The sequence below is a fragment of the Oncorhynchus keta genome, unplaced genomic scaffold (genome assembly GCF_023373465.1).
Source record: "Oncorhynchus keta strain PuntledgeMale-10-30-2019 unplaced genomic scaffold, Oket_V2 Un_scaffold_1014_pilon_pilon, whole genome shotgun sequence".
NCBI lineage: Eukaryota > Metazoa > Chordata > Actinopteri > Salmoniformes > Salmonidae > Oncorhynchus > Oncorhynchus keta.
In genome coordinates this window covers 159,393-185,192 of record NW_026290754.1, presented here as the reverse complement: position 1 = coordinate 185,192, position 25,800 = coordinate 159,393, and the positions used below count along the sequence as shown (strand labels likewise).

The window sequence follows — 25,800 nt, the reverse complement described above, 5'->3', positions numbered from 1 at the left end:
ACGCATCCTTTTATCTAGAAAAACATTATTCACCACATGCTAAATGAATTGAAGCATCAATAAAGATACTTTTAAAAAAATATTTAAAACACATTCTGAATTTTGTTTGAGTATAACATTTCCACTACAGCGTTCCATGTTGGTCACTGAATGTCTGACAAGAGATCTGTTTGACAAAACATCACGGAGGACATATTAGAAATGTATGAAAGAATTAAAGACTTAGTTTCATATTTTAGTCAACAAATCTCCACCAAAACATTCAAACAGGCACACTATTTAGAAAAAAAAGCTTTTATTTATTATTGTTCTTAAGCTCAAATTTACAAAGAGAATCAATCAGTTAAATCAACAGATCTTAAGTACTGGTCCGTATCCCCTGTAGTAGCTCTGGTGCAGGGTCTCTTTCAGCTGCTCTCTCACCATTGTCCTCCAATAGTGAAGAGCGAAGCCGGGGAAAAAAACACCCTGGACCAGAGCTACTGCTGCAAGAGACGAGCTGAACACTGATATAGTGCACCATCTGAAATGGTACCCTATTCCCTATATAGTGCACCATCTGAAATGGTACCCTATTCCCTATATAGTGCACCATCTGAAATGGTACCCTATTCCCTATATAGTGCACCATCTGAAATGGCACCCTATTCCCTATTTATAGTGCACCATCTGAAATGGCACCCTATTCCCTATTTATAGTGCACCATCTGAAATGGTACCCTATTCCCTATTTATAGTGCACCATCTGAAATGGTACCCTATTCCCTATTTATAGTGCACCATCTGAAATGGCACCCTATTCCCTATTTATAGTGCACCATCTGAAATGGTACCCTATTCCCTATATAGTGCACCATCTGAAATGGTACCCTATTCCCTATTTATAGTGCACCATCTGAAATGGTACCCTATTCCCTATTTATAGTGCACCATCTGAAATGGTACCCTATTCCCTATATAGTGCACCATCTGAAATGGTACCCTATTCCCTATATAGTGCACCATCTGAAATGGTACCCTATTCCCTATATAGTGCACCATCTGAAATGGCACCCTATTCCCTATTTATAGTGCACCATCTGAAATGGCACCCTATTCCCTATTTATAGTGCACCATCTGAAATGGTACCCTATTCCCTATTTATAGTGCACCATCTGAAATGGTACCCTATTCCCTATTTATAGTGCACCATCTGAAATGGCACCCTATTCCCTATTTATAGTGCACCATCTGAAATGGTACCCTATTCCCTATATAGTGCACCATCTGAAATGGTACCCTATTCCCTATATAGTGCACCATCTGAAATGGTACCCTATTCCCTATATAGTGCACCATCTGAAATGGTACCCTATTCCCTATATAGTGCACCATCTGAAATGGTACCCTATTCCCTATATAGTGCACCATCTGAAATGGTACCCTATTCCCTATATAGTGCACCATCTGAAATGGTACCCTATTCCCTATATAGTGCACCATCTGAAATGGCACCCTATTCCCTATTTATAGTGCACCATCTGAAATGGCACCCTATTCCCTATTTATAGTGCACCATCTGAAATGGTACCCTATTCCCTATTTATAGTGCACCATCTGAAATGGTACCCTATTCCCTATTTATAGTGCACCATCTGAAATGGCACCCTATTCCCTATTTATAGTGCACCATCTGAAATGGTACCCTATTCCCTATATAGTGCACCATCTGAAATGGTACCCTATTCCCTATATAGTGCACCATCTGAAATGGCACCCTATTCCCTATATAGTGCACCATCTGAAATGACACCCTATTCCCTATATAGTGCACCATCTGAAATGGTACCCTATTCCCTATATAGTGCACCATCTGAAATGGTACCCTATTCCCTATATAGTGCACCATCTGAAATGGTACCCTATATAGTGCACCATCTGAAATGGTACCCTATTCCCTATTATAGTGCACCATCTGAAATGGTACCCTATTCCCTATATAGTGCACCATCTGAAATGGTACCCTATTCCCTATTATAGTGCACCATCTGAAATGACACCCTATTCCCTATATAGTGCACCATCTGAAATGGTACCCTATTCCCTATATAGTGCACCATCTGAAATGGTACCCTATTCCCTATATAGTGCACCATCTGAAATGGTACCCTATTCCCTATATAGTGCACCATCTGAAATGGTACCCTATTCCCTATATAGTGCACCAGTATGGAAGCAGATTCTGTGGTGGATAATGATAGTGTGGATGATGTGGGACTGAGCAGTTGGTCGTCAGTAATGGTACGAGAGATTGATCTCTATCTATGATGCTGGACTGAGCAGTCGGTTGTATTTGGTGATTCTTCCTCATTGCCTTCTATCTGACAGAGCCATTCCAGCTGGCATCAGAGAGAGAGAGTGTGTGTGTGTGTGTGCGTGCACGTACTAGAGCTGGGACGATAAACCAAAAAAATTACAGACACCATCTTCCTTATACCAAATCGTTTTGGGTTATTTTGCTACACAACGTTCCTGTGGATTGTTCTAGAACCATTCTTTGGGGGGGAATTTGCTACACAACATTCCTGTGGATTGTTCTAGAACCATTCTTTGGGGGAATTTGCTACACAACGTTCCTGTGGATTGTTCTAGAACCATTCTTTGGGGTGATTCTGCTCCACAACGTTCCTGTGGATTGTTCTAGAACCATTACCTGGTCAACAGTAATAGCCTATGCATCGTTGTTGATTCCTGCTATGAAAAGTCTCAGCCTGTCCCTCAGGGCTGGCGCCAGGATGAATCAGTTGGACAGGCATTTGATTTCCATTAGGAGACACATGTTTTCTTCACGGGACCTCCTCTGTGTGAAGACATGTCATTTAACTGTGAAAATGTATGACCTTTTAATGTGGCATGAACACAACATCATGACTGGTTTTATCTGATTGTCAAACAAATCACCATGAAGTAGGTTAGTATTGATCTTCATGCTCGAGGGCCACATGATATTCTAGGAGATTTAAAATGTTGGTCAAAAGGGAAATAAAATTATGATGAGGGGAGAACGAAACTACCTGTGTCCTAGCTACCAACCAGTTACCGCTGCCTCCCGCCTTGTGTACCAGAGTCCTAGCTACCAACCAGTTACCGCTGCCTCCCGCCTTGTGTACCAGAGTCCTAGCTACCAACCAGTTACCGCTGCCTCCCACCTTGTGTAACGGAGTCCTAGCTACCAACCAGTTACCGCTGCCTCCCGCCTTGTGTACCAGAGTCCTAGCTACCAACCAGTTACCGCTGCCTCCCACCTTGTGTACCAGAGTCCTAGCTACCAACCAGTTACTGCTGCCTCCCACCTTGTGTAACGGAGTCCTAGCTACCAACCAGTTACCGCTGCCTCCCGCCTTGTGTACCGGAGTCCTAGCTACCAACCAGTGTTACTGCTGCCTCCCACCTTGTGTACCAGAGTCCTAGCTACCAACCAGTTACCGCTGCCTCCCACCTTGTGTACCAGAGTCCTAGCTACCAACCAGTTACCGCTGCCTCCCGCCTTGTGTACCGGAGTCCTAGCTACCAACCAGTGTTACTGCTGCCTCCCACCTTGTGTACCAGAGTCCTAGCTACCAACCAGTTACTGCTGCCTCCCACCTTGTATACCGGAGTCTTAGCTACCAACCAGTTACTGCTGCCTCCCGCCTTGTATACCAGAGTCTTAGCTACCAACCAGTTACTGCTGCCTCCCACCTTGTATACCGGAGTCTTAGCTACCAACCAGTTACTGCTGCCTCCCACCTTGTGTACCGGAGTCTTAGCTACCAACCAGTTACTGCTGCCTCCCACCTTGTGTACCAGAGTCCTAGCTACCAACCAGTTACTGCTGCCTCCCGCCTTGTGTACCGGAGTCCTAGCTACCAACCAGTTACTGCTGCCTCCCGCCTTGTGTACCAGAGTCCTAGCTACCAACCAGTTACTGCTGCCTCCCACCTTGTGTACCAGAGTCCTAGCTACCAACCAGTTACTGCTGCCTCCCACCTTGTATACTGTCTTAGCTACCAACCAGTTACTGCTGCCTCCCACCTTGTGTACCGGAGTCTTAGCTACCAACCAGTTACTGCTGCCTCCCACCTTGTGTACCAGAGTCCTAGCTACCAACCAGTTACTGCTGCCTCCCACCTTGTGTACCGGAGTCCTAGCTACCAACCAGTTACTGCTGCCTCCCGCCTTGTGTACCAGAGTCCTAGCTACCAACCAGTTACTGCTGCCTCCCACCTTGTGTACCAGAGTCCTAGCTACCAACCAGTTACTGCTGCCTCCCACCTTGTATACCAGAGTCCTAGCTACCAACCAGTTACTGCTGCCTCCCGCCTTGTGTACCAGAGTCCTAGCTACCAACCAGTTACCGCTGCCTCCCACCTTGTGTACCAGAGTCCTAGCTACCAACCAGTTACTGCTGCCTCCCACCTTGTGTACCAGAGTCCTAGCTACCAACCAGTTACTGCTGCCTCCCGCCTTGTGTACCGGAGTCCTAGCTACCAACCAGTTACCGCTGCCTCCCGCCTTGTGTACCAGAGTCCTAGCTACCAACCAGTTACCGCTGCCTCCCGCCTTGTGTACCGGAGTCTTAGCTACCAACCAGTTACTGCTGCCTCCCGCCTTGTGTACCGGAGTCCTAGCTACCAACCAGTTACCGCTGCCTCCCGCCTTGTGTACCGGAGTCTTAGCTACCAACCAGTTACTGCTGCCTCCCGCCTTGTGTACCGGAGTCCTAGCTACCAACCAGTTACCGCTGCCTCCCGCCTTGTGTAAGTCCTAGCTACCAACCAGTTACTGCTGCCTCCCCTTGTGTGGAGTCCTAGCTACCAACCAGTTACCGCTGCCTCCCGCCTTGTGTACCGGAGTCTTAGCTACCAACCAGTTACCGCTGCCTCCCGCCTTGTGTACCAGAGTCCTAGCTACCAACCAGTTACTGCTGCCTCCCGCCTTGTGTACCGGAGTCTTAGCTACCAACCAGTTACCGCTGCCTCCCGCCTTGTGTACCAGAGTCCTAGCTACCAACCAGTGTTACTGCTGCCTCCCGCCTTGTGTACCGGAGTCCTAGCTACCAACCAGTTACTGCTGCCTCCCGCCTTGTGTACCGGAGTCTTAGCTACCAACCAGTTACTGCTGCCTCCCGCCTTGTGTACCAGAGTCCTAGCTACCAACCAGTTACCGCTGCCTCCCACCTTGTGTACCAGAGTCCTAGCTACCAACCAGTTACCGCTGCCTCCCGCCTTGTGTACCAGAGTCCTAGCTACCAACCAGTTACCGCTGCCTCCCGCCTTGTATACCGGAGTCCTAGCTACCAACCAGTTACCGCTGCCTCCCGCCTTGTGTACCGGAGTCCTAGCTACCAACCAGTGTTACTGCTGCCTCCCACCTTGTGTACCAGAGTCCTAGCTACCAACCAGTTACTGCTGCCTCCCGCCTTGTGTACCGGAGTCCTAGCTACCAACCAGTTACTGCTGCCTCCCGCCTTGTGTACCAGAGTCCTAGCTACCAACCAGTTACTGCTGCCTCCCGCCTTGTGTAACGGAGTCCTAGCTACCAACCAGTTACTGCTGCCTCCCGCCTTGTGTACCGGAGTCTTAGCTACCAACCAGTTACTGCTGCCTCCCGCCTTGTGTACCAGAGTCCTAGCTACCAACCAGTTACCGCTGCCTCCCGCCTTGTGTACCAGAGTCTTAGCTACCAACCAGTTACCGCTGCCTCCCGCCTTGTGTACCAGAGTCCTAGCTACCAACCAGTTACCGCTGCCTCCCACCTTGTGTACCAGAGTCCTAGCTACCAACCAGTTACCGCTGCCTCCCACCTTGTGTACCAGAGTCCTAGCTACCAACCAGTTACCGCTGCCTCCCGCCTTGTGTACCAGAGTCCTAGCTACCAACCAGTTACCGCTGCCTCCCACCTTGTGTACCAGAGTCCTAGCTACCAACCAGTTACCGCTGCCTCCCACCTTGTGTACCAGAGTCCTAGCTACCAACCAGTTACCGCTGCCTCCCACCTTGTGTACCAGAGTCCTAGCTACCAACCAGTTACTGCTGCCTCCCGCCTTGTGTAACGGAGTCCTAGCTACCAACCAGTTACCGCTGCCTCCCACCTTGTGTACCAGAGTCCTAGCTACCAACCAGTTACCGCTGCCTCCCACCTTGTGTACCAGAGTCCTAGCTACCAACCAGTTACTGCTGCCTCCCGCCTTGTGTACCGGAGTCTTAGCTACCAACCAGTTACTGCTGCCTCCCGCCTTGTGTAACGGAGTCCTAGCTACCAACCAGTTACCGCTGCCTCCCGCCTTGTGTACCAGAGTCCTAGCTACCAACCAGTTACCGCTGCCTCCCACCTTGTGTACCAGAGTCCTAGCTACCAACCAGTTACCGCTGCCTCCCGCCTTGTGTAACGGAGTCCTAGCTACCAACCAGTTACCGCTGCCTCCCACCTTGTGTACCAGAGTCCTAGCTACCAACCAGTTACTGCTGCCTCCCGCCTTGTGTAACGGAGTCCTAGCTACCAACCAGTTACTGCTGCCTCCCGCCTTGTGTACCAGAGTCCTAGCTACCAACCAGTTACTGCTGCCTCCCGCCTTGTGTAACGGAGTCCTAGCTACCAACCAGTTACTGCTGCCTCCCGCCTTGTGTACCGGAGTCTTAGCTACCAACCAGTTACTGCTGCCTCCCGCCTTGTGTACCAGAGTCCTAGCTACCAACCAGTTACCGCTGCCTCCCGCCTTGTGTACCAGAGTCCTAGCTACCAACCAGTTACCGCTGCCTCCCGCCTTGTGTACCAGAGTCCTAGCTACCAACCAGTTACCGCTGCCTCCCACCTTGTGTACCAGAGTCCTAGCTACCAACCAGTTACCGCTGCCTCCCACCTTGTGTACCAGAGTCCTAGCTACCAACCAGTTACTGCTGCCTCCCGCCTTGTGTAACGGAGTCCTAGCTACCAACCAGTTACCGCTGCCTCCCACCTTGTGTACCAGAGTCCTAGCTACCAACCAGTTACCGCTGCCTCCCACCTTGTGTACCAGAGTCCTAGCTACCAACCAGTTACCGCTGCCTCCCGCCTTGTGTACCGGAGTCCTAGCTACCAACCAGTTACCGCTGCCTCCCACCTTGTGTACCAGAGTCCTAGCTACCAACCAGTTACCGCTGCCTCCCACCTTGTGTACCAGAGTCCTAGCTACCAACCAGTTACTGCTGCCTCCCGCCTTGTGTACCGGAGTCTTAGCTAGCTACCAAACATTCATCACATTAGGACTTTTAGTCCATGTGGTCCGGCTTTAGCACACCTCCCTCCAAAATAACTGATTTAACAATAATGCAAAATAAAAAAGGAAATATCACAATCTGGATTTGTTTGTCTCCATATCGTCCAGCTCTAGTGTGTGCAGTATGCGTGTGTGTGTTATTAAGTGAGAGAGTGTGTGTGTGTTTTATTTATTTATTATTTTTTTAACCTTTATTTAAATTTATTTTCAATGACGGTCTAGGAACAGTGGGTTAACTGCCTGTACAGGGGCAGAACGACAGATTTGTACCATGTCAGCTCGGGGGTTTGAACTTGCAACATTCCCGTTACGAGTCCAACGCTCTAACCACTAGGCTACCCTGCCGTGTGTCAGTCCTGCTGTGTGATCATCTTCAGCATCTGCAGTGCCATGGGTCCCTGGTCCGAGGGGATCTGGTAACAGAGAGAGAGAGCAATGAATCACGGGAGTGCAAGACAAAAATGATACTAGGGGAGGATCTCAATTGCATAACCTTTCTCCTTGTCTCCTTGTCTCCTTCTCAAAACCCATTGGATGAGAAAGCCAGAGGCCCCTCCCCTCCAACAGGCTTTGAGAAGGAGAGAGGACGCAATTGAGATATTCCCAATGAAAGGCTATAATGACTGAATACTGGGGTTCAATCTTCTGCATCACCTTCCTACTCTGACACTAGGGTCACGTCCCAATAATCTCTCCCTCCTGAAGTGTACACTCATTCACTACTCTCCACCATTGTAAAAACCAAGGGATTTATGTAGGCATGGGCTATAGAGGATGTTTCCATATACCAGTCATTTTGTTTCAAACCCACGAAGGAAAGTAAAACAAGGTTGCACTTTGGGAGAAAATGAGAGAGCAATATTACTGTTCCAACTGATGCTTGACCCCGTTTGAAAAGCTAATAAATATAAATGTTGAAAAGAAAAAAAAAGATTTTAGGACACGTGTTTCTGTTTCCTCACCATGTGACCAGCCTTGAGGATCCAGTAGAAGGAGAAGTTCTTGTAGGTCTTGTAGAAGGCGCCGGTCACCCCCGGGAAGGCAGGGTCATTAAGGGCAGTCCATTTCATTTGGCTGAAGCTCTGGAGCCCCAACCACTTCAGCTGCTTCACCCATTGCTCCTGACCTGTGATTGGACAAAATCAAAATCAGTGATCAGTAATCAATTGATCATCTGTATCCAATCAACAATCCTCATGCATGAAAGTATCAGGGACCAATAGTCAATGTATTAATGGTAATATTGATTAATGGTTGACTGCACTATAGCCAGGGTTGGGGAGTAACGGATTATACAAAATAAAATAAAAAATCTGTTACCAGCTAAAATATAATCAGATGACTACAGATACTTTTGAAAAACTAGATCACTCAGATTTCTTTTAAATTCAGAAATAATGTTTGCGAAAGTCTTCAACATTGAAAAAAGGAGTAAATTTGTTCCACCTGAGACAGTCTGACCACCAATCAGAAACCACTATGATGACACCAAATGATCCACGTCGCCCCCCGCCCCCCCCCGTCCAGACCCACATGCCCCACACCCTGTCAAGCTGCTACAAACTGATTCCATTCAGAAAGTAACCTCCCCGGCCTCCACTGTTTATGCTTCAACAGATTTCACTACAAAATGTAAGTGTTGCATGATGATTCTGTGCCCCTCCGCCTGTAAACAACTCTCGCTAGGGGAATCACTGACCCATGGTGTCCACTATGAGGTCCAGCTGTCCGTTGTAGACAGTGACGTTGACCCCGGCATCCAACAGCTGATCCACCACGTCCACCACTGGCTTCATGAAGTCACCTGACATGCTGCTGAACACTGCCTCAGCCTGACCTAGAGGGGGGAAGAGGGAAGGAGGGTGAGAGATTGAGAAGTGGAGCAGGAGAGAGATCGAGGTCAGAGAGGAGGACACACTTATTTTTAAAGAAAGGTGCAATATGCAACCATTTCCTGGTTACATTTAAAAAAAAATATATATATTTTTTTTTAAATAGTTCGCCTAATTTCGGTTTGTGACAAAACAGTCATTGTGTAGAGAATCATTGTACCATCTAAAGCGCGGTGCAACAGCTTTCCATAACCAAAAATACTGTATTTGAGCTGTTTGAAGCTGGTGTACAAGACGCACAAAATGTAACTTAAGAATGTGAAGCATAGAAATAGCACACCTAGAATAGCTCTACCGCTTCTTAGACTTCCTTTCAAGTAGAATGACAGATTTATAAAACATACGTCTATGTGAATTTGGTCAGGTTGCCAAAAAAGTTAAATAATTGCAGCTTTAAAACAAAGCAATTTTTAAAATGAATCCATCTTTTGACCCAGTAGCAGTGTCTTACCTCCCCAGGTGACATTCTGAGGGATGATTCCCAGCTTCTTCCTGATTGGCCCGTTCATCAACTGGCTCAGTGATTGGCGGTGGAGGGGGTTAATGTGGTGCCGCATCAGCAGGGCTGTGGGAGGGACCACGAAAAGTAAACCAACTTAAAAAAACAGGAAGTGACTGTAATCTAGTAAGGACCATCTTTTCACAGATAGTATAATTTGTATCATAACTTTTTTTTACTTGTGTTTTAAAATATATAAAATATGATGTCATACAATATGTACCAGGATGTTCAAATAAACACTTGTTTGTTTGTTTGTTTGTTATTCTCTCGTTTAAGACGGAACTGAAAAGGCATCTTACAGAGGAATCCTTCTCCAGCCACGGAGGACATCTCCTCATCAGGTTCCTGGGTGAGGATGTTGTAGAAGTTGACTCCGTTTGTGTTCTGAAATCAGACGGGAGCTGAATGACCATGGAGTTCACACCAACACACACCACTGACCCGTTCCACGACACTCTCAGTGATTCACACCAACACACACCACTGACCTGTTCCACGACACTCTCAGTGATTCACACCAACACACACCACTGACCCGTTCCACGACACTCTCAGTGATTCACACCAACACACACCACTGACCCGTTCCACGACACTCTCAGTGATTCACACATACAAAACTGACCTGTTCCACAACACTCTCAGTGACAGACCAGAGCTCTGTGGCCTTCTGGTACTGACCTGTTCCACAACACTCTCAGTGACAGACCAGAGCTCTGTGGCCTTCTGGTACTGACCTGTTCCACAACACTCTCAGTGACAGACCAGAGCTCTGTGGCCTTCTGGTACTGACCTGTTCCACAACACTCTCAGTGACAGACCAGAGCTCTGTGGCCTTCTGGTACTGACCTGTTCCACAACACTCTCAGTGACAGACCAGAGCTCTGTGGCCTTCTGGTACTGACCTGTTCCACAACACTCTCAGTGACAGACCAGAGCTCTGTGGCCTTCTGGTACTGCCCCTGATCCACCGCCTGCTTCACCGCCTCTGCTGCACTGCTCACCTCCCGCAGGCCGTAGTCATCTAGCAGGGACTGGAGGACAATGGGGAGACGGGTCAGAGAACTACATTACCCAACATGCACCACTGTTCACCTCCCACAGGCCGTAGTCATCTAGCAGGGACTGGAGGACAATGGGGAAACAGTCGAAGAAGAGAGAAACTACAATACCTAGGTACCAAAACAAGCTGCATTTTGTATTCTCCAGACTTTAAACAACCCAGTCTGCAGAAAGAACTACATAGAATGTAAAACACAAATTCTAAATGTGCCTGTAAAAAAAAAAAACACATGGAAAACGCATTTTACTAGGCTGTGTGTGTGTGTGTGACTGTGTGTGGGGGACTGTGTGTGTGTGTGTGTGTGTGTGACTGTGTGTGTGTGTCTGTGACTGTGTGTGACTGTGTGTGTGTGTCTGTGTGAGACTCACCGTGCTGTACAGATAAGGACCCCAGGTCATAACAGAGTCTGCAGATGAAGAGGAGAAGAAAGTTCTCTTTGCTGTGCAGTTCATTAGGCACCAAATGGGGACAATAGCAAAATGGGAAACGGAAGGGGACAACCTGGACTAATCCAATACAGTGGTGCCATACTGAACACTACCCAGGGTTATACTGTCAGTAGGAAACACACTGGTTAGCTAGCCAGGGTTATACCGTCAGTAGGGAACACACTGGTTAGCTAGCCAGGGTTATACCGTCAGTAGGAAACACACTGGTTAGCTAGCCAGGGTTATACCGTCAGTAGGGAACACACTGGTTAGCTAGCAAGGGTTATACCGTCAGTAGGGAACACACTGGTTAGCTAGCCAGGGTTATACCGTCAGTAGGGAACACACTGGTTAGCTAGCCAGGGTTATACCGTCAGTAGGAAACACACTGGTTAGCTAGCCAGGGTTATACCGTCAGTAGGGAACACACTGGTTAGCTAGCCAGGGTTATACCGTCAGTAGGGAACACACTGGTTAGCTAGCCAGGGTTATACCGTCAGTAGGGAACACACTGGTTAGCTAGCCAGGGTTATACCGTCAGTAGGAAACACACTGGTTAGCTAGCCAGGGTTATACCGTCAGTAGGGAACACACTGGTTAGCTAGCCAGGGTTATACCGTCAGTAGGGAACACGCTGGTTAGCTAGCCAGGGTTATACCGTCAGTAGGGAACACACTGGTTAGCTAGCCAGGGTTATACCGTCAGTAGGGAACACACTGGTTAGCTAGCCAGGGTTATACCGTCAGTAGGAAACACACTGGTTAGCTAGCCAGGGTTATACCGTCAGTAGGGAACACACTGGTTAGCTAGCCAGGGTTATACCGTCAGTAGGGAACACACTGGTTAGCTAGCCAGGGTTATACCGTCAGTAGGGAACACACTGGTTAGCTAGCCAGGGTTATACCGTCAGTAGGGAACACAGTGGTTAGCTAGCCAGGGGTAACACACGGTTAGCAACCAGGGCTGAAACCGAAAGGGGACCTACCTGAACTTCTCCAATAAGAAATGAGTGTTCACGTTGCAAAAACAGTTTGCTACGGGTGTGCACTTATGAACACACCCCTGGTGACTTTGACCGGAACAGTACAACAACCCCCTCATGCATGAAACCCAGACAAGGGTTTTTACAAGAGGAGAAACCTGCAGCAGTAGATTAACCGTTTGTTCAGTCAGTCACATGACCACACAGGGAAGTGGGCGTCCCGACGCTCTAAGTGGGCGTCCCGACGCTCTAAGTGGGCGTCCCGACGCTCTAAGTGGGCGTCCCGACGCTCTAAGTGGGCGTGCGGATGTTCTAAGTGGGCGTGCGGATGTTCTAAGTGGGCGTGCAGATGTTCTAAGTGGGCGTCCAGATGTTCCGTGCTCTGAGGTAAATACTGACCCAGTGGAGAGATCCAAGAGTCTCCCAGAGCCACTCCGACAAAATTACACTTCAGGGTTCCTTTTTCTACGGCCTAGAGAGAGAGAGAGAGAGATGTGTTAGAATAGCAGACAATTAGAGAGAGAGTGAGAGTGACAAACACAATTACTAGTCTTCAACATGCCATTACTAACAGTCATTTTACAACAGGTACCAGAATTCTCGTTATGTATTGTAATTGCTGTTAATATTATTACCACCATAAAGACAATTATTGCTTTATCACTAACAGCAGAGTATATTCCGGTCTTATTTGACCATCGTTGTTACACGTTTACTTTGATTCATGGGAAGGTTTTACTTTTGTGGTGCCGAGAGCCTGAAGTGAAGTCCCCCTCAGTTGGGGTCGATGGAGAACAGAGCCGATGAAGTCCCCCTCAGTTGGGGTCGATGGAGAACAGAGCCGATGAAGTCCCCCTCAGTTGGGGTCGATGGAGAACAGAGCCGATGAAGTGAAGTCCCCCTCAGTTGGGGTCGATGGAGAACAGAGCCGATGAAGTCCCGCTCAGTTGGGGTCGATGGAGAACAGAGCCGATGAAGTGAAGTCCCCCTCAGTTGGGGTTATGGAGAACAGAGCCGATGAAGTCCCCCTCAGTTGGGGTCGATGGAGAACAGAGCCGGAGAACAGAGCCGATGAAGTCCCCCTCAGTTGGGGTCCGATGGAGACAGAGCCGATGAAGTCCCCCTCAGTTGGGGTTATGGAGAACAGAGCCGGAAAGTCCCCTCAGTTGGGGTCGATGGAGAACAGAGCCGATGGGTCCCCCTCAGTTGGGGTCGATGGAGAACAGAGCATGAAGTCCCCCTCAGTTGGGGTCGATGGTTATGCCCTCAGAACAGAGCCGATGAAGTCCCCCTCAGTTGGGGTTGGGGAACAGAGCCGATGAAGTGAAGTCCCCCTCAGTTGGGGTGGGAGAACAGAGCTGGTCCCCCTCAGTTGGGGTCGATGGAGAACAGAGCCGATGAAGTCCCCCTCAGTTGGGGTCGATGGAGAACAGAGCCGATGAAGTCCCCCTCAGTTGGGGTCGATGGAGAACAGAGCCGATGAAGTCCCCCTCAGTTGGGGTCGATGGAGAACAGAGCCGATGAAGTCCCCCTCAGTTGGGGTCGATGGAGAACAGAGCCGATGAAGTCCCCCTCAGTTGGGGTCGATGGAGAACAGAGCCGATGAAGTCCCCCTCAGTTGGGGTCGATGGAGAACAGAGCCGATGAAGTCCCCCTCAGTTGGGGTCGATGGAGAACAGAGCCGATGAAGTCCCCAGTTGGGGTCTGGAGAACAGTTGGGGTCGATGGAGAACAGAGCCGATGAAGTCCCCCTCAGTTGGGGTCGATGGAGAACAGAGCCGATGAAGTCCCCCTCAGTTGGGGTCGATGGAGAACAGAGCCGATTAAGTCCCCCTCAGTTGGGATCGATGGAGAACAGAGCCGATGAAGTGAAGTCCCCCTCAGTTGGGGTCGATGGAGAACAGAGCCGATGAAGTGAAGTCCCCCTCAGTTGGGGTCGATGGAGAACAGAGCCGATGAAGTGAAGTCCCCCTCAGTTGGGGTTGATGGAGAACAGAGCGATGAAGTCCCCCTCAGTTGGGGTTGATGGAGAACAGAGCCGATGAAGTCCCCTCAGTTGGGGTCATGGAGAACAGAGCCGATGAAGTGAAGTCCCCCTCAGTTGGGGTCGATGGAGAACAGAGCCGATGAAGTGAAGTCCCCTCAGTTGGGGTGATGGAGAACAGAGCCGATGAAGTGAAGTCCCCCTTTACAGTTGGGGTCGATGGAGAACAGAGCCGGTGAAGTGAAGTCCCCCGTCAGTTGGGGTCGATGGAGAACAGAGCCGGTGAAGTGAAGTCCCCTCAGTTGGGGTCGATGGAGAACAGAGCCGGTGAAGTCCCCCTCAGTTGGGGTTGATGGAGAACAGAGCCGATGAAGTCCCCCTCAGTTGGGGTTGATGGAGAACAGAGCCGATGAAGTCCCCTCAGTTGGGGTTGATGGAGAACAGAGCCGATGAAGTCCCCCTCAGTTGGGGTTGATGGAGAACAGAGCCGATGAAGTGAAGTCCCCCTCAGTTGGGGTCGATGGAGAACAGAGCCGGTGAAGTGAAGTCCCCCTCAGTTGGGGTCGATGGAGAACAGAGCCGATGAAGTCCCCCTCAGTTGGGGTTGATGGAGAACAGAGCCGGTGAAGTCCCCCTCAGTTGGGGTTGATGGAGAACAGAGCCGATGAAGTCCCCCTCAGTTGGGGTTGATGGAGAACAGAGCCGATGAAGTCCCCCTCAGTTGGGGTCGATGGAGAACAGAGCCGATGAAGTTGGGGTCGATGGAGAACAGAGCCGATGAAGTCCCCCTCAGTTGGGGTCGATGGAGAACAGAGCCGATGAAGTGAAGTCCCCCTCAGTTGGGGTCGATGGAGAACAGAGCCGATGAAGTCCCCCTCAGTTGGGGTCGATGGAGAACAGAGCCGGTGAAGTGAAGTCCCCCTCAGTTGGGGTCGATGGAGAACAGAGCCGATGAAGTGAAGTCCCCCTCAGTTGGGGTCGATGGAGAACAGAGCCGATGAAGTGAAGTCCCCCTCAGTTGGGGTCGATGGAGAACAGAGCCGATGAAGTCCCCCTCAGTTGGGGTTGATGGAGAACAGAGCCGATGAAGTCCCCCTCAGTTGGGGTCGATGGAGAACAGAGCCGATGAAGTCCCCCTCAGTTGGGGTTGATGGAGAACAGAGCCGATGAAGTGAAGTCCCCCTCAGTTGGGGTCGATGGAGAACAGAGCCGATGAAGTCCCCCTCAGTTGGGGTTGATGGAGAACAGAGCCGATGAAGTCCCCCTCAGTTGGGGTCGATGGAGAACAGAGCCGATGAAGTGAAGTCCCCCTCAGTTGGGGTCGATGGAGAACAGAGCCGATGAAGTGAAGTCCCCCTCAGTTGGGGTCGATGGAGAACAGAGCCGATGAAGTCCCCCTCAGTTGGGGTTGATGGAGAACAGAGCCGATGAAGTCCCCCTCAGTTGGGGTTGATGGAGAACAGAGTGCTACATCCCAGATGTACAGGTCCGTATTTGACGGCGCCCCTTTCAAGCGATCACAAGACGAATAAACTGCTCTTCCTTTACGACTGAATGGCCTGAGGTCAGAAGACAGTCTGTCAGCAGTACACCTTGTGATCTGCATGGGTTACTGGGGAAACCACCAGCCAGGCTTGAGAGCCAAGAGACGTGTATTGAAAGGGAGAGAGAGAGAGTGACTTTTTCGTCCCATTTTTTGTGACAAAGAGAAAATGGAGCCAATAGCACAAAATGACAAAGTAAACACGTTTTCTTAAACACTATTATTTTATTTGAACCTTTATTTAACTAGGCAAGTCAGTTAAGAACAAATTCTTTAAAAAAAACTGACAGACTCAGGACACGTTGATATAACTCGGAGCAATGTGATATTTCTCTTCTGATCCTCCAACGTCAGAAAAGCAACATAACGGGTATTTTGCATGAATGTACACACATTTACACAACGAGGGCTGGGTACCGACCGGCGACGCATTTCAGGGGAGAGATTGTTAAACTTCTGTACAAGAAAAATATGTTGTGGACACTTATACTCATATGAACTTCTGCTGGGTTTCTCTGAATCAACGAGGCGTTTCCCCGTGCCACGTTGTCAAGGCTACTAGAGCCCGCCCTCTTGAGTATCCCTATAAAATGACAGGATCTGCTAACAGACATCAGATCAAGTTTCGTCGAGGCCACACCCTTTGAACGAATGAGCCCATCTCCTTGGAAACCAAACACCGATCGACGAGAATTTTTCCTACGTAGAGAGAAGCAAATCAACCCCCCCAGAGGACCCTGATGGATCCCACTGCTACTCGTTCAAGACCAATAGACTGAGTTCACAATACATGCCGGGCTGAATCAGAGAAATATCCAAGACAACTCTAATAGACTTTACATTTCCTGGACTGAGACATTAAGCGTACCCAGCTCAGAAGGGAAACCAGAGTGCGGCAGCACCAGCTGATTACAAGTCTGGTGAATGTACTATTGAGTACGGAATTCATTGATATTGACCTGTGGAGATTCTCCCCTTAATGACTGAGTTGTATTCTGTTTTACCCTGCTTATAATATTCCATTAACTACCTCATTTAGTAAATAAATGACTGAGTTGTATTCTGTTTTACCCTGCTTATGATATTCCATTAACTACCTCATTTAGTAAATAAATGACTGAGTTGTATTCTGTTTTACCCTGCTTATGATACTCCATTAACTACCTCATTTAGTAAATAAATGACTGGTTCTTGAAATAAATGACTGAGTTGTATTCGTTTTACCCTGCTTATAATACTTTAACTACCTAGAATGATAATGGAGTAATTGACTGTAATGATAATGGAGTAATTGACAATGGAGTAATTGACTGTAATAATGGAGTAATTGACTGTAATAATGGAGTAATTGACTGTAATAATGGAGTAATTGACTGTAATGATAATGGAGTAATTTACTGTAATGATAATAGAGTAATTGACTGTTCATTAAGATCATTGTTGATATAGGATTAAGTGGTATAACGGCTAGTGATAACTACCGATAAAGTTTATTCAAAAGGTCTCCAATCCAACCCTTAAATGGTGACCCTCAGATTCATTTGGATAGGATAACCAAATTTATTTGATTTATTTCACCTTTATTTAACCAGGTAGGCAAGTTGAGAACAAGTTCTCATTTACAATTGCGACCTGGCCAAGATAAAGCAAAGCAGTTCGACACACACAACAACACAGAGTTACACATGGAGTAAAACATACAGTCAATAATACAGTAACCAAATCAGATCAATGAATTATTCCAGGAATTAAAATCAGTCAATTATTATCTTGAATATCTATAGACAAGAGGCACAACTCCTCCCATGTCATTAAAGTATATTGAATTGAGAGAGACCGAGACAGCTAGAAAGACCGAGACAGACAGGAACCCAAGGTACTGTGCTGACCAGTGTGGGTAGAGGTTTGAGGAAGTAGGCCCCAACTTAGCACCAGTCATTAGTTCCTCTCTGTGTCATGCATGGCTCAACACATGACAGTGAATATCAGTCTTTAGTTTGAAAACCCTGTTCCATTATCCAGTCAGGTACAACTGAGCTACCAGTTTCTCCATGCGTGGTTCCTATTCACTTACATACCAAGTGTTAGAAGTGGAAAAGGCTTCCCCACAGCAGAGACAGAAGGTTCTCATCCCAAATGGCTCCACTACTCCCTTTAGAGTGCACTGCTTTCGACCAGAGCCCATATACACTGTACAGGGAATAGGATGCCATTGGGGATGTAATTTGTGCCTACCTTAGTGAGTTCCAGTGAGATCGCGGCAGCCATCTTCCCTCCATAGGACTCTGAGAATATGTAGAAGGGCACGCTCTAGAGAAGACAAAAAATAACAATAGGTTCAAAATATATATTATTTAAAAAAAAAATTTAAATGTATTGAGTAGTTTGAGCCAATACAGCCCTGTTCCAATACTTTGAAATACATCCTTCCCTCCCTCCCTCCCTAGAGGAGACTCCTGGGGTGCGTTCAGTTCGGTTCAACATTTGCGTGACTGTTTGTACTGAATGAAAGGTTTCCTCAGAAACTGAGCCTTTCAGGTATGTTTTCTCCTGTTTAGTGTGGGCTGATCAATATGGGTGTGACTATTTGAAAAAAAAAAATATTTTTTTATTTTTAAATCGCACAACTTGTGCAACACACACACACAGTAGTTTAAGCAACAACAAAAAAATCCCAGGACTGAAACTTAAAAAGGAGGACTGCACTTCCTGATTTGGTCTCGTTTTAGATTTGGTTCATTAAGAAATGCTAGCGGCCCATGACTGAATTCAAACACGAGTTGGTTACAGGGTATGGTTTGACCTGGTTGTCGTGTGTGTTCGCAGGTGGGAAGATTTGCCCAAATTATTTAGCCAATGAGCTTGAACCGGAGGGTGTGTGACCGTGGCAAAATTGGCTTGACTTTGGATAGCCCATCTCCGGGGCTGGTTAAGGGCCCGTTAAATTCCCTGATGTAAATGAGACAATTTTCACATCTTTTAGTTCTCATTAAATGCTTTCAATATTTGTATACGAATTTCTACAATTTATAGATCGTTTGAGGTTTAAATAATTGAAATTCAGAGGGCCGCAAAGATTATTTATTTTATGACCGATTTGTTAGTCAAAATCAAATTTGCGGGACAGAAAAATAGCAGTTATTTGAACATATCATTTCTCCATTCTTTCTATGTTGTTTTAGATGTTCCAGTGTGGCCTGGAGGTTTTTTCTTCTCCCCAAATAATAAACCCCCCCCACCCCCCTAAAAAATATATTATTTTGTTCTTACTCAAACCTCCTGCGTCATCCACATGACGGAAATCTTTTACAGTGACGAGACCTTTAACCCCTGCCATACACAATCTCCCTCTGTGCCTCCATAATCACACCGTTCTCCAACTGGTCCATACAGTACAGTTTCCACTGATTTAGAAGCTGAACCCCGTTCTGAACCCACCCCTGGTGACCCGACGCGTGTGAAGCTGAACCAACCCCTGGTGACCCGACCCGTGTGAAGCCGAACCCCGTTCTGAACTCACCCCTGGTGACCCGACCCGTGTGAAGCCGAACCCCGTTCTGAACTCACCCCTGGTGACCCGACCCGTGTGAAGCCGAACCCCGTTCTGAACTCACCCCTGGTGACCCGACCCGTGTGAAGCCGAACCCCGTTCTGAACTCACCCCTGGTGACCCGACCCGTGTGAAGCCGAACCCGTTCTGAACTCACCCCTGGTGACCCGACCCGTGTGAAGCCGAACCCCGTTCTGAACTCACCCCTGGTGACCGACCCGTGTGAAGCTGAACCCACCCCTGGTGACCCGACCCGTGTGAAGCTGAACCCACCCCTGGTGATCCGACCCGTGTGAAGCTGAACCCACCCCTGGTGATCCGACCCGTGTGAAGCTGAACCCACCCCTGGTGATCCGACCCGTGTGAAGCTGAACCCACCCCTGGTGATCCGACCCGTGTGAAGCTGAACCCACCCCCCGTGGAAGCTGACCCCTGGTGATCCGACCCGTGTGAAGCTGTACCCACCCCTGGTGATCCGACCCGTGTGAAGCTGAACCCACCCCTGGTGATCCGACCCGTGTGAAGCTGAACCCACCTGGAACTCATCCCGACCCGTGTGAAGCTGAACCCACCTGGAACTCACCCCTGGTGATCCGACCAGTGTGAAGCTGAACCCACCCCTGGTGATCCGACCCCACCCCTGGTGATCCCACCCCTGAACCCACCCCTGGTGATCCCACCCCTGGTGATCCGACCCGTGTGAAGCTGAACCCACCCCTGGTGACCCGACCCGTGTGAAGCTGAACCCACCCCTGGTGACCCGACCCGTGTGAAGCTGAACCCACCCCTGGTGATCCGACCCGTGTGAAGCTGAACCCACCCCTGGTGATCCGACCCGTGTGAAGCTGAACCCACCCCACCCTGGTGATCCGACCCGTGTGAAGCTGGAACCCACCCCTGGTGACCCGACCCCTGTGAAGCTGAACCCACCCCTGGTGACCCGACCCGTGTGAAGCTGAACCCACCCCTGGTGATCCGACCCGTGTGAAGCTGAACCCACCCCTGGTGATCCGACCCGTGTGAAGCTGAACCCACCCCTGGTGATCCGACCCGTGTGAAGCTGAACCCACCCCTGGTGATCCGACCCGTGTGAAGCTGAACCCACCCCTGGTGATCCGACCCGTGTGAAGCTGAACCCACCCCTGGTGATCCGACCCGTGTGAAGCTGAACCCACCCCTGGTGACCCGACCCGTGTGAAGCTGAACCCACCCCTGGTGATCCGACCCGTGTGAAGCTGAACCCACCCCTGGTGATCCGACCCGTGTGAAGCTGAACCCACCCCTGGTGACCCGACCCGTGTGAAGCTGAACCCACCCCTGGTGACCCGACCCGTGTGAAGCTGAACCCACCCCTGGTGATCCGACCCGTGTGAAGCTGAACCCACCCCTGGTGACCCGACCCGTGTGGAGCTGAACCCACCCCTGGTGACCCGACCCGTGTGAAGCTGAACCCACCCCTGGTGACCGACCCGTGTGAAGCCTGAACCCCGTTCTGAACTCACCCTGGTGACCCGACCCGTGTGAAGCCGAACCCACCCCCACCCCTGGTGATCCGACCCATGTGAAGCTGAACCCACCCCTGGTGATCCGACCCGTGTGAAGCTGAACCCACCCCTGGTGATCCGACCCTGTGGGTGCCGAACCCAAAGTTCTGAACCCACCCCTGGTGATCCGACCCCTGTGACCCGACCCGTGTGAAGCTGAACCCACCCCTGGTGATCCGACCCGTGTGAAGCTGAACCCACCCCTGGTGACCCGACCCGTGTGAAGCTGAACCCACCCCTGGTGATCCGACCCGTGTGAAGCTGAACCCACCCCTGGTGATCCGACCCGTGTGAAGCTGAACCCACCCCTGGTGATCCGACCCGTGTGAAGCTGAACCCACCCCTGGTGATCCGACCCGTGTGAAGCTGAACCCACCCCTGGTGATCCGACCCGTGTGAAGCTGAACCCACCCCTGGTGATCCGACCCGTGTGAAGCTGAACCCACCTGGAACTGTTCCTCCTTGTTGAAGAACTGTTTGAGCAGCACCAGCATGTCGGAGGCGACCGTAGACACGTCAGTAGCGAAGGCCTCGTCTGAGTCCGTGTAGCTGAAGCCTGTTCCTACCGGGTTATCAACGAACAATACACTGGAGTACTGAACCTGCAGGGGCAAAACACACACACCTTAAACACTGACATCACAGTTTCCATTGATGAGCCGTGTGTGTGTGTGTGAGAGAGAGAGGTTTACCCAGGAGTTTTTCCTAGGCTCAAGGTCTCTGTTCAGGGGTCCGATCTCTTCAAAGTTCCCGAAGCCACAGCCTGATCCTCCCGGGCCTCCCTGGAATGGAGACATGTACCACTATTAGAGATATATCCTCTACCCTCCCTCTCCCTGTAAGAGATACATCCTCTACCCTCCCTCTCCCTGTAAGAGATACATCCTCTACCCTCCCTCTCCCTGTAGGAGATACATCCTCTACCCTCCCTCCACCTCCCTGTAAGAGATACAGAGGGAGGGATGGTAGAGGATGTATCTCTTGCAGTTCCACTCCAGTCATTATCAGGAGCCTGCCCTCCCCAATTAAGGTGCTACCAACCACCTGTGGTGTAAGGTTACCCACTTGTAGCTAGGTAAGAGTTGTGTAGTGTAAGGTTACCCACTTCACTCCCAGATGGGTAAGAGAGTAGTATAGTGTAGACTAGTGTAGTGTAAGGTTACCCACTTCACTCCCAGATGGGTAAGAGAGTAGTATAGTGTAGACTAGTGTAGTGTAAGGTTACCCACTTCACTCCCAGATGGGTAAGAGAGTAGTATAGTGTAGACTAGTGTAGTGTAAGGTTACCCACTTCACTCCCAGGTGGGTAAGAGAGTAGTATAGTGTAGACTAGTGTAGTGTAAGGTTACCCACTTCACTCCCAGATGGGTAAGAGAGTAGTATAGTGTAGACTAGTGTAGTGTAAGGTTACCCACTTCACTCCCAGATGGGTAAGAGAGTAGTATAGTGTAGACTAGTGTAGTGTAAGGTTACCCACTTCACTCCCAGATGGGTAAGAGAGTAGTATAGTGTAGACTAGTGTAGTGTAAGGTTACCCACTTCACTCCCAGATGGGTAAGAGAGTAGTATAGTGTAGACTAGTGTAGTGTAAGGTTACCCACTTCACTTCTAGATGGGTAAGAGAGTAGTATAGTGTAGACTAGTGTAGTGTAAGGTTACCCACTTCACTTCTAGATGGGTAAGAGAGTAGTATAGTGTAGACTAGTGTAGTGTAAGGTTACCCACTTCACTTCTAGATGGGTAAAAGAGTAGTATAGTGTAGACTAGTGTAGTGTAAGGTTACCCACTTCACTCCCAGATGGGTAAGAGAGTAGTATAGTGTAGACTAGTGTAGTGTAAGGTTACCCACTTCACTCCCAGATAGGTAAGAGAGTAGTATAGTGTAGACTAGTGTAGTGTAAGGTTACCCACTTCACTTCTAGATGGGTAAAAGAGTAGTATAGTGTAGACTAGTGTAGTGTAAGGTTACCCACTTCACTCCCAGATGGGTAAGAGAGTAGTATAGTGTAGACTAGTGTAGGTGATAAGGTTACCCACTTCACTCCCAGGTGGGTAAGAGAGTAGTATAGTGTAGACTAGTGTAGTGTAAGGTTACCCACTTCACTTCCAGATGGGTAAGAGAGTAGTATAGTGTAGACTAGTGTAGTGTAAGGTTACCCACTTCACTCCCAGATGGGTAAGAGAGTAGTATAGTGTAGACTAGTGTAGTGTAAGGTTACCCACTTCACTCCCAGATAGGTAAGAGAGTAGTATAGTGTAGACTAGTGTAGTGTAAGGTTACCCACTTCACTCCCAGATGGGTAAGAGAGTAGTATAGTGTAGACTAGTGTAGTGTAAGGTTACCCACTTCACTCCCAGATGGGTAAGAGAGTAGTATAGTGTAGACTAGTGTAGTGTAAGGTTACCCACTTCACTCCCAGATGGGTAAGAGAGTAGTATAGTGTAGACTAGTGTAGTGTAAGGTTACCCACTTCACTCCCAGATGGGTAAGAGAGTAGTATAGTGTAGACTAGTGTAGTGTAAGGTTACCCACTTCACTCCCAGATGGGTAAGAGAGTAGTATAGTGTAGACTAGTGTAGTGTAAGGTTACCCACTTCACTCCCAGATGGGTAAGAGAGTAGTATAGTGTAGACTAGTGTAAGGTTACTCACCTGCAGCCACATCACGAGAGGCAGCTGGGAGTAGCTGGCCGACGGGCTGTCAGCAGAGTAAAGCCACCAGAACATATGTGCCCCCTCGCGGACGTCAACATATCCCCAGGATTCTTTTGATTTGAGGGGATTCGAGAACCCTGCAAACAAGAGTTGGAGACGTTGAAATGATGTTATTAAAAATGCTTCGTTTGGTCTTAAAAATGCAGTCTAATGGCAAAATCCCCAGCCCTGATTGCTGCAGCAGACGTCGTGGAACAGGGGGGGGGTCTGATGAGAAACACGTCAACATTCTATCTAGCCAACTTTTGCTTTCACATTTAACACTGACATGAAAACCGACCAAGTAAAGCTCATTAATCGATTTAATCCATTTGATTGCTGGAGCCTGAGTCACCGTCCTCAGCGGACTAAACTCTGTGGAGTCACCGTCGTGATTTCAAGCATGTTTGGATAACGGCGCAGTTAATATTCAAACTGGAATTGAACAATCTGAAACACCGATATATCGGATACAATCACTCGACAGAGCGAACTACTTACCTGTATCAATTGCCACGACAAGTAGCAACACAACGCTGCAAGCGCTTGTTTTCGTCAACCCCATCATCCCGACTTGTTCACAACGACAACACTTTTCATTACACTATTGTGTCATGTCAGACTTTAGTCACATGACTGACCGACTCCTCAGCTGACCAGATTATGGTGAGAGACCATCAGGATATTTAGAGCCAATCAATGAGCATTGTGAAGCTAGCCACGCCTACCCTCCGCCTTGAATTGTGTCAAAATAAAAGTCCCGGGCAAAATGTCCTGTGAATTTTCCATATTAAAAGCCACGGAAGACAGGAGCGGTATAAACTGAAGATTGACCAAGAAAAATACATTTATTTATCAATTCATAAGAACGCAATCACGGTTGTATACTTCTGCCGGAGGACAAAAGAGCGAATCAAATGAATCAATCTCAATCAATCAAACCTCCAAATCATGTGACTTACTCTGGAAACTTTTTTTTCAAACAGCACCTAGCAACAAATTTAGCTACTTTTAAAACATTTATTTTTAACTTTTAGCGACTTTTGAAAAGTGACTCATGTTAAAATGCACGCATTTTCCCTCTAAATGACACAAAAACGTTTTTCTGTCACACACGCAGTCACAACACACGTGCCTGACTGTAAAAGTGCATTGTGAGTGACGTCAGCAGCAGGCGCTCAGCTCGTGCAGAGGCAGCAGCAATTTCAACAAATTGCAAATCATTGTTGGATGACTGCAGCTGCAGTAGCACGGGTTTAACAAGCCAAACCCAATGAATATAGTTGGTCACGAATGCTTGATCTTGAACAGAACTTACAACATCAATAAAAATTGTACAGCCATAAGAACAGAAACGAGTGGGAGTCGGTACCTGAACAAATGTCAAATCATATTTTTCGCTGAGATGGCCAGTCAATTTGAGTAACGTTGTTGTGTATTCTACGCAAAGACGCAGTTTTACGCTATCACTCAATGAGATCACAACGTCATTTAGCAACAAATCAACCTGCCTCTAGCATTTTACCCTGAAAATTTGTTGGCAACACCGGTCTTAGAGTGAGCAGTCTTGACTCGTGACCTGAAGGAACGAGATGTCAACTCGTCCCAGCTCTAGGGTTTGGATCCCATCAGTGAGAGTCTGTCTCAATCCATCTCATCTTTTCGCTGAGATGGCCAGTCCATTTGAGTAACGTTGTTGTGTATTCTACGCAAAGACGCAGTTTTACGCTATCACTCAATGACATCACAACGTCATTTAGCAAAAAATCAACCTGCCTCTAGCGTCTAACCCTAAAAATGTCCTATCTCCTCTTGAATCCGCTTCATCTTCTACTCAACCTCGTTCTTCAAGGCAGCGATCCTGACTGCCTCAATCCTCTCTCAGGAACTGATGAAGCTTCTCAAACTCAACTATTATCTGCTTTTCAGTGTGCTGGGCCTGGCTCTGGAGACAGGGAGAAACTGTTACTGACTTAGTTGCCATAATAAAGCTACGTAATTATTAAGTAAGTTACATAGGGGCGGCAGGTAGCCTAATGTTTATAGGGGCGGCAGGTAGCCTAGTGTTTAGAGGGGTGGCAGGTAGCCTAGTGGTTAGAGGGGCGGCAGGTAGCCTAGTAGTTAAAGGGGCGGCAGGTAGCCTAGTGGTGAGAGGGGTGGCAGGTAGCCTAGTGGTTAGAGGGGCGGCAGGTAGCCTAGTGGTTAGAGGGGCGGCAGGTAGCCTAGTGGTTAGAGGGGCGGCAGGTAGCCTAGTGTTTAGAGGGGCGGCAGGTAGCCTAGTGGTTAGAGGGGCGGCAGGTAGCCTAGTGGTTAGAGGGCGGCAGGTAGCCTAGTGGTAAGA

General features: G+C 48.7%; 2 protein-coding genes across 3 annotated transcripts; both read right to left on the bottom strand.

Annotated features, from left to right (window-relative positions):
* Positions 1 to 278: 278 nt before the first annotated feature.
* On the bottom strand, positions 279 to 7,376 carry LOC118379810 (uncharacterized). Its single transcript, XM_052513358.1, has 11 exons — positions 7,354 to 7,376; positions 7,299 to 7,302; positions 5,826 to 7,241; positions 5,394 to 5,777; positions 5,200 to 5,343; positions 4,055 to 4,774; positions 3,722 to 3,961; positions 3,578 to 3,673; positions 3,432 to 3,527; positions 3,130 to 3,381; positions 279 to 3,070 (listed from the first exon to the last, which is right to left on the bottom strand). The coding sequence occupies exons 1-11, from the start codon at positions 7,374 to 7,376 to the stop codon at positions 3,062 to 3,064; spliced, it is 3,384 nt and encodes a 1,127-aa protein (XP_052369318.1). The 3' UTR covers positions 279 to 3,061.
* A 60-nt stretch (positions 7,377 to 7,436) lies between these two features.
* scpep1 (serine carboxypeptidase 1) lies at positions 7,437 to 25,135 on the bottom strand. Of its 2 annotated transcripts, none has more exons than XM_052513366.1 (13): positions 24,985 to 25,135; positions 23,418 to 23,557; positions 21,458 to 21,547; positions 21,212 to 21,367; positions 17,907 to 17,981; positions 12,544 to 12,616; positions 11,103 to 11,140; positions 10,577 to 10,705; positions 9,971 to 10,055; positions 9,621 to 9,734; positions 8,977 to 9,114; positions 8,240 to 8,403; positions 7,437 to 7,690 (listed from the first exon to the last, which is right to left on the bottom strand). In XM_052513366.1, the coding sequence occupies exons 2-13, from the start codon at positions 23,490 to 23,492 to the stop codon at positions 7,628 to 7,630; spliced, it is 1,200 nt and encodes a 399-aa protein (XP_052369326.1). In that variant the 5' UTR covers positions 23,493 to 23,557; positions 24,985 to 25,135; the 3' UTR covers positions 7,437 to 7,627. The 2 variants fall into 2 exon arrangements, with proteins under 2 accessions (XP_052369326.1, XP_052369325.1); XM_052513365.1 differs by lacking the exon at positions 24,985 to 25,135 and adding an exon at positions 23,961 to 24,111.
* Positions 25,136 to 25,800: the final 665 nt, after the last annotated feature.